Here is an 8,984-nt window from a genome sequence, read left to right on the forward strand (position 1 = left end):
TGGACTGGGACCAGAACACATCCCTGGCATTTCTAATACACCGGACCATTTTTTTCCCCTTTGAGGCCCCCACACCAGCTCATTTTTCTCCTTGAGTCCCCTCGCACCGGCCCATTTTATTCCTTGAGGCCCCCATTATTCACCAGATCATTATTATTTTGCACAAAAAACCCAAGTTAGACAGGCCCACTGGTCTAAAAATGGACCAGCCCATCTGGCATTTGCACGAAATACCACAAAACCATTCCACCCTGGACCTATGATCTTGAAAAGGCACTCTCATTCCAAGGATTTTAGTGCTGAAAGACAGTGGCCCAGATAAGGCTCCATAATTAACTGCATTTCTTAGTTTTAATTGTCTAGATAATTATACATCTCCATTCGTTAATTTCAAAGCTGAAAGTTTAAATTCTTCCTTACATTGTTTTACATTTTAAAGACTCTCTTCACTTTTTGCACGATTGTCTAGTTTGCCATAAAATGTAAAGATATCAGAAAATGGGCACCTTTCCAGAGCAATGACGTTTGGCCAGAGCTCTTGAGCCTATTGCTATTCGAAGTGTCTTGAAAGACGGTTAAGAAATAAGGGAGTGAACACTGGAGTGGAGGGGGGGGGGGGGGGGAGTCAGAGCGAAGAACCGACTAGAATGCTCACGCTTTTTACCTTGCGCGCACAAACTCACGGAGGCTACCGGAGCAACCAACAGACAACATTTGATCTGTGGGAAGTATTACAAGAATGTAATGTTCCAGAAAAGCGGAAACAAAACGGGAAAGTCTCGGTGAAAGTCAGAATTTGGGATATGAAGTTTCAAGCCGCAATAGCCTAAGTATCCTGAATGGAACGCTCATTACCATTTCAGTTGGAGCGACGGTTCAGGAAATGAACACATTTTTGGAGGAAACCCTGTTGATATCATCATAATTCTTTCTACCGAAATTGATAACAAACACTTGAGATGGAGAGTCGGATTTTGTTTACTTGCATACTGACTGGAATGTTGCTGCGGAAATCCTGTGGTCAAAACTCAGCAACTGAAGGTGAGCATTGCAGGTGGTGGCCGATGGTCTAGTGGTGGGGTGACTGAGAGACTAGGGAGGAGAAGTCAGAGTATCTCCAACTGGTGTTATTATATTAAAGGCACAATACTTGTATCATCTGTCATATAATTTCTACAACTTTGACAGTAATATACACTGAGTATACAAAGCATTAAGAACACCTGCTCTTTCCATGACATAGACTGACCAGGTGAATCCAGGTGAAAGCCATGATCCCTTATTCATGTCACTTGTTAAATCCACTTCAGTCAGTGTAGATGAAGGGGAGGAGAAAGGTTAAAGAAGGATTTTTAAGCCTTTGAGACATGTGCCATTCAGAGGGTGAATGGGAAAGACAAAATATTAAGTGCTGTTGAGTTTTTCATGCTCAACAGTTTCCAGAGTGTATCAAGAATGGTCCACCACCCAAAGGACATCCAGCCAACTTGACACAACTGTGGGAAGCATTGAAGTCAACATGGGTCATCATCCCTGTAGAATGCTTTTAACACCTTGTAGAGTCCATGCCCCGACGAATTGAGGCTGTTCTGAGGGCAAATCTTAGGAAGGCATTCTTAATGTTTGGTATACTCAGTGTATGTTGATATCTGTTCCTGACTTTAACACTATGTGAAATTGATGTGCTTATTATTCCATGCGATGTCAATTAAAACATACGATTGATCATAACACCATTACTAATTACTGAATGCTTGTTACAACCATGCATGTGGTAGTTAGAGCTCATAACATATACTGTAGTGGTGAAAACTAAACTTGCTGGTGAGTCAGTTCCATCTGTCAGTGGTCTGTCTTTATGACTCAGTGTAAGTATACAGTGGACAGACAGAACATTAGACTTCTTACACAGACTTCCATTTATAGAGAATAGACAGGCTTTGACTAACATAGCTTAATTACTTTCTATGCGTCTCACGCAAACATAGAAATCAGTGGCGGTCAGTGCCGTTTATGATGAGGGAGGACGACTGTCATTCATATTCCATTCAACACAGTTCAATGTAACATTGATAGGTTTAGGCTACTACATGATACTCAAATGTTCCCTATACCCATCATGAGATTGCTACAACCTAGCCTACGAATGAAAGTTTATAATGTAGGTGCACACAGGTTGAGAGAAAAGCAGACAGTGACACATGGACAGACAGTGACACATTCAATACTGCCTTGCACACTCTTGCCTGTATCCAGCTTATCTGGGGTGTAGTCATTAGTCCGACAGTTGCAAATGAGAGTTTCTATTAGACAAATTCAGGTATTTTTTTTAATCTCCGTTTCATTTGCATCCGTTTAAGAAAAGTTTTTCAACAGAATCGGCAGAATGAATACACCCCTGATCATAGCAGCCACATTGTATTGATACTATCCTCTATGCACTCTCCTCCTCTCACCTTTTGCCTTTGTTTGTGGACTTCAATGAACAACACATCAGCTGTATGTGACCAGGTGAAAAAACCTTCTAAGCCAAACCATGTCATAACCGCTACACACAGCCTACATCATTGTCCCCATATTAGCTAAAGTAACGTCCTAGTCAACATAGCTAATATAACTAATGTGTTAGTAAACCTGCTACAATCATGCAGTAACGTTACAGTGTATAGTCAGTAAGCAGTTAGACCGGCAGGCCCCGGTGGCAATACATTAATAAAACCAAAAGCTTACCTTTACCTGGTAGAGTTTCAGTGTTGTGTTGGATAGTCATAGCCAGCTAGCTAACATAGCATCCCTCTGTTTTATCCGGGTGTTTGAGTAACTAAACTAGCCAGCTGCATTTGCTAGCTAAGTAAGTTAAACTGAAAATGCAAAAAATATATATCTCTTTCTCTCTCTTGCTTCTCCTTCATTTTTGAAGAAATTAATTTGTTGAAAACTGTTCAACTATTATCTTTCTCTCTTTGAGTCAACTACTCACCATATTTTATGCACTACGGTGCTAGCTAGCTGTAGCTTATGCTTTCATTACTAGATTAATTCTCTGATCCTTTGATTGGGTGGACAACATGTCAGTTCATGCTGTAAGAGCTCTGATAGGTTGGAGGACATCCTCCGGTGTCATAATAACTGTGTAAGTCTATGGAAGGGGGTGAGAACCATGAGCCTCCTAGGTTTTATATTGAAGTCAATGTACTGAGAGGAGAATGGAAGCTAGCTGTCCTCCGGCTACACCATGGTGCTACCCTACAGAGTGCTGTTGAGGCTACTGTAGACCTTTATGTGTTTTAATCAATTATTTGGTAATGTGAATATATTTAGTATAGTTTTATCTAAAAAGGATAACTTTTTCAATGTTTTACAATTTTTATTTTTATGAAATTCACTGAGGAGGATGGTCCTCCCCTTCCTCCTCTGAGGAGCCTCCACTAATAGAAATGCTTTTAATACTAAAGACTGGCAGAGAATCACAGATGATCCAGGTTTGAGTCCCTGTGATGATGTATTTTGATCCTACTTATAGCCTACTGGTGGTGATATAGCCACATAATTTTTAGAACCAAGAAGCGCTGTGGAGGAGGCCTTTTCTAACACATCTGAGCTGTGTGTGTGTGTGTGTGTGTGTGTGTGTGTGTGTGTGTGTGTGTGTGTGTGTGTGTGTGTGTGTGTGTGTGTGTGTGTGTGTGTGTGTGCGTGTGCGTGTGTGCGTGCATGCATGTGTGAAGCAGGTCGAAAGAGTTATTTTCAGTTACTCCCATGCCCATGAAGGCTCTGTGGTTTCATAATTTACATTTAGTGTGTAACCACTAATATACAGTATTAGTCAAGCTTGTTCAGGGTGTACTGTAAACCTAACACCGCAATAAAGCTAATACTAATGTACAAGACAGTTCAGACCCAAACAGTTGGTTTACAGTAAACATAGAAACCAGAGAGACACAGACAGAACTACAGTTTACTGGGGCTTAACATTAGAGGCCATATGTGCAGTGTAACTGCAGCCTCTCCCTCTTAGGGAGCTGGAGTACAAAGTCCAGATGTGTGTGTGTGTGTGTGTGTGTGTGTGTGTGTGTGTGTGTGTGTGTGTGTGTGTGTGTGTGTGTGTGTGTGTGTGTGTGTGTGTGTGTGTGTGTGTGTGTGTGCGTGCTTGAGTGTACACTCATCTTTCAACACTACACTCTTATCAGTACAGCGACCACACATCGAGTGTCAAATTGAAGCGTTAAGAAATTCATTGCTAAGGGCCCAAAGAAAAAATAATGAATTTCCAAAGCACTCAACGCTGGAAAATTAACATGGCACGTCTCTCTCACTATCCCTCCCTCCCTCTCGCTTGCTCTTTCTCTCTCTCGCTCTCTCTGTATATGGGTATACGTCTACTACCGCACATTCCTCTTCTTCTCACAAATGGAACTGCCAATACACACCTCCCCCTTAACATTTCTCTCTCTCTATCCCCACCTCCAACCTACCCTCCTTCTTATAGCACCAATATACAGAGTTCCTACAGCTCTCCCCCTCTCCCCCTCACTCTTCTTACTCACTGTCTCTCTTTAATGAGAAGCACTGCTCCGTGCTACTGTTATGAAATATGGAACATTTGTAAAATGTTGCCTAGTCTAAATGTTATGACAGCATTTTTATCCATCCCTCATCTGGCCACCCCTCTGATCTATCTCACTTTTTCATCCCTTATTTTAGGTTGGCCTGTTTGTTTTGATCTGGTCTTATCGCTGTAATTACTTGTTTTCCACTCATTTCCTTTCTTCGGACAGTTCACACCTCTCCACATATTTTTTCTCTTTTCATTTTGTTTCAGTTTCTCCCGCTTTCAGACTTATGGCATTTTCTATAAAGGTTTTAATGACTGTGGGACAGTGTTGTTCCAAGGAGGTGGATGGTGAGGGGGAGATTCTGTGTGTGTGTGTGTGTGTGTGTGTGTGTGTGTGTGTGTGTGTGTGTGTGTGTGTGTGCGTGCGTGCGTGCGTGCGTGCGTGTGCACACTCACATACTGAACGAGGACCACTGGAAAAAGTTAAGGGAGGGAGAAGGAATCAGAGAGAGAGTGAGAAAAGAGAGAGAAAGTTGAAAATAGTAGTGGGTTTTCCCACAGATGCTCCACACAGTCTCAGTGAGTTGTGGGATTGTACTTATTTATCCCTGTAAATGTTGGCTGGCTATCATTTATAATTAGTTTGCTTCTCTACGGTAAGTTTGTGGGTAAACAAATAACTATACCACATTGTTTCCCCGTTTCCCACATACACTAATTGTAGTGTATCTCGCACATCTACTATAAGCACTATGCTTATAGAAAGTTCCCCATTGTGAAGGCCCTCAGTGGTGTAAATATTGCTTAACTCTGGGAGTATTTAATTCTCAACAGTATGCTTTGACTTATTCAGTTATTCATTTTCACATAATATTAGCATTATATTCTATAGCTATAGCCTATAGATATGAATCTATATTCAATATACACTATATCTGTAAAAATCTAGTGGATGTGTGTCCACCACCTGTAACGCTCTCCTTTCCTCTCCTCTCAGTGCTGAACTGCTGTGAGGGCGACATCCTCTTCCTATTGGACTCCTCGGGCAGCGTCTCATCCTATGAGTACTCCCGCATGCTGGGCTTCCTGTCTGAGCTCCTCCTCCCCTTCTCATTGGGCGAGGACCAGGTGAGGGTGGGGCTACTGCAGGTGGGCACCCAACCCCGCCTCGAGTTTGGCTTTGACGCCCACAATACCCAATCTGGCCTCCAGGGGGCACTGGGGAACACCAAGGCTCTGAGGGGTGACACCAATACAGAGGAGGCCCTCAGGATGGCCAAGGACTGGGTGCTGAAGCCTGGAGGGCCCGGGGGGGCCAGGGAAGAGCTACCCAGGGTTCTAGTGTGGCTGACGGACGGGGTGAAGCCGGGCGATGTGATTGGACCAATGGAGGAGCTGAGAGAGGAGGGCGTGGCCGTTCTGGTGATCTCCACGGGCCACGGGAACTACCAGGTGCTGCGGCAGGTGGTTACCCCGCCTGTGGAGTCACACCTGTACTTTGTGGACATCGACGATATGAGTATCATCACCGAGGACCTGAGGGATGCCATTATTGGTGGGTGTGTGTGGCGTTCTGTGCGTGTCCAATTTGATTCCTCAATTGACAGCAATTGACATGGACCTGACCCCTTCTTTTGAGCTCTACTCTAGACTTTGCTGCTGTACAAATGCATGTCTCCATTCTACTCCTTTATCACGTACCCACTCCTAGAGACTGTGAGACATAGAAGGATGCAGAGACAGCATATGTTAGACTGTAATGAAAGAGGGGGGCCCATTAATAAAGAACTGATCCTACCGTGCCCCTCTATGGTGCCAGACATGTATAGAGGGTATTTCTCTGGTCAGATAGAGTAGCAGTCATATGGACACAGTTCCAGTAAACATATGTAGCTCAAAGACAGGATGCATACTGTAGTGATGGGCAGACGCATAGTGTAAATACAGGTTCTTTACGACACAGAAGGAGAAATCCATGGTCCCTCTAGCGAGTGCCTGAAGTTCCTATCCTCTGACACTGAAACCTTTCTTGGGTTTGCTATTTGTTACAGAAGTATCTTCAGGACTGGGTTGTCTATTTCGAGGGGTTTTATGGCATGCGTTGTGAATGCATTAGGGAACCCACAGTCTGTGTGTCTGTCTGAGCTTCTCTCTTTCATCCTTTTCCTCCCTCTCTTTTTTGCCATCTTGTTCTGGTTATCCAAGGATGAATGCTCACCAGTGAGAGAAAGGAATCTGCACACTGTGATAATATGGTCGTAAAGGTGTTTAGGCAAGAGGAGGCTGGTGAAGGGAGGGTGGCTTAAGTAATAGCTGGAATGGAATGAATGGAACGGTATACTGCCATCGTCCCAATATACCGTTCCATTCATTCAATTTCACCCATTATAATGAGCATGTCCTTCAATTTAAAGTGGCACCAGCCTCCACTGGAGTTTTATATTTCACCAGTGTTTCAGTCCTTCGCTCTCGTTCTGTCTCTCCTCTAACAGAGATCCTCTGGGCTGAACGGCTCCAGGTGCGAGATGTGTCCACAAACAGCGCTGTGCTGCAGTGGCGACCGGTTCTGGCCGGTTTGACCGGTTATTATGACATCCGGTTTGGACCGGCTCCCAGTGGGGGAGTGGTTGGAGGAGGAGCAGGGGGGCCTGGTACCAGCCCCAGTACCAGCGGTGGCCAGTACCAGAGACTCACCCGGCCAGGGGACTCTAGCACGGCCAGGCTGACGGGACTAAAGCCAGACACCATCTACACAGCCACACTGACTCCTGAGTCCAACCTGCAGGTGCTCAACCCCCTCTCCGTCACCTTCACCACTAAGCCAGGTAAGAGGTGGCATGTTTACATTTGGCATTTACAACATTTACATTGTTACAATTAACAATGTTGGCTCAGTTGGTTGGGATGTGGTGTCTTTGGGGTTGTGTCCAGCATGGGCACACTGTATACCGAATATTCTGAAGTCACTTTCGACAAAAGCACCTGGTAAATCACCAGATTATATATATATTTTATTATTATATTATTACATATAATTTATCGTCTCCTCAGAGGTGTTGAGCCCAGCCGTGGTGACGGTGTCTGACTCAGAGGCCAACAGTGTGAGGGTGAGCTGGGGTCCTCTGCAGCCAGAGTCTGTCCAGAGCTTCCAGGTGGAGTACTCAGCGCTCCCGGGGGGGAAGCTCCACATGACTACTGTGGGCCGGGGGCAGAACTCCACCATGCTGACCAACCTCCAGCCAGACACCCAGTACCTGGTCACCGTGAGCGCCCGTCACTCCTATGGCCAGGAGAGGGCCATGTCTGTCAAAGTGTGCACTGAGGAGGGTAAGGAGCATAGAGCATTAAGGATATGTTCTTAAGCACAGATGCGGTATGGGATTATCCTCAAAGTTTTTAAACTGAAGCAATAAAATGGGAAAATGCTAAATGTACTATTACCCTTCACATACCACTGTATAGATGCAGCACATAGGCCTTTTTCTCTCTCTCTCAATTTAATTTCAATTGCTTTATTGGCATGACGTAACAATGTAAACATTGCCGAAGTGTACTTTGGAAAATGAATCCCATCCTTCCCTCCCTCCCTTCTCAGTGAGGCCAGATCTTGCAGACCTGCGGCTAACCACGGTGGGCAGTGACTCTGTGCAGGTGGACTGGAAAGCCAGCATGGATGGCCTCAGGGGCTACTGGCTCACCTGGGAGGGACAGGACGGCCATGGCTCTACCACCGCCCAGCGCTCCTCCTTCTACCTGCCCCCCAACTTACTGTCCACACGTCTGTCACACCTGCCCCCCGCCACCAGAGTGTGTGTGTCGCCTGTATACCGGACGACACGCGGGAAGGGCCTCTGCTGCACGGCCCAGTTTCATTCAGGTGAGAGAATGGGCCGCCGCCATTTTGAATGAGGATGTGAACCCTTCAGCACTGTTGGTTGGGGTCAGTTAATTTCAGTTGTGTTGAGTTGGTCAATTGGAGCAAACATGGATATTTTTAAGGCATGTTCAATTGGATCCTAGAATTGGCGCTTTTGAATGTATCCAAGCCAACTCTTTGTTTGGATAAGGATGAGATTTGAATTACATTTTGAATCTGAAGATGTACCCTTTTTATTGCCCATATTACAACATTGATTCACAGGTAGCATGTCGCCAGGACTCCTGAGAATTGCTTTAACAACTCCAAAATAGTTCCTGCTAGACAGGATGTTCCTATAAAAAAATCTATGAGCCTAATAGTAAATACATGTAATTTAACTGTCAAAATACATTTTGATGACCTTTTAATTTGGCATGAACTTTACCAGTCATGATGTTTTCATCTTATTGTCAAACAAATTACTTCAAAAAGTAGGGTACATGCATATGTTCGTCCACTCGTCTAAAATAAATTCAGCAACCAAACAGTGCACTGTGCACTCTCGCCATTTGA

The 8,984-nt window shown here is 44.6% G+C and overlaps 1 protein-coding gene across 1 annotated transcript in view; it reads left to right on the top strand.

The window, feature by feature from the left end:
• The first annotated feature begins 626 nt into the window (after positions 1-626).
• The window catches only part of vwa1 (von Willebrand factor A domain containing 1), a 15,736-nt gene continuing 7,378 nt past the window's right edge, over positions 627-8,984 (top strand). Inside the window, exons 1-5 of the mRNA XM_014145724.3 lie at positions 627-1,041; positions 5,550-6,107; positions 7,045-7,377; positions 7,604-7,879; positions 8,148-8,429. Of these exons, the coding sequence (XP_014001199.1) occupies positions 960-1,041; positions 5,550-6,107; positions 7,045-7,377; positions 7,604-7,879; positions 8,148-8,429 (1,531 nt within the window). The 5' untranslated portion in view covers positions 627-959. The remainder of the gene's footprint in view (positions 1,042-5,549; positions 6,108-7,044; positions 7,378-7,603; positions 7,880-8,147; positions 8,430-8,984) is intronic.

Source organism: Salmo salar, chromosome 15 (genome assembly GCF_965601325.2).
Source record: "Salmo salar chromosome 15, fSalSal1, whole genome shotgun sequence".
Classification (NCBI taxonomy): domain Eukaryota; kingdom Metazoa; phylum Chordata; class Actinopteri; order Salmoniformes; family Salmonidae; genus Salmo; species Salmo salar.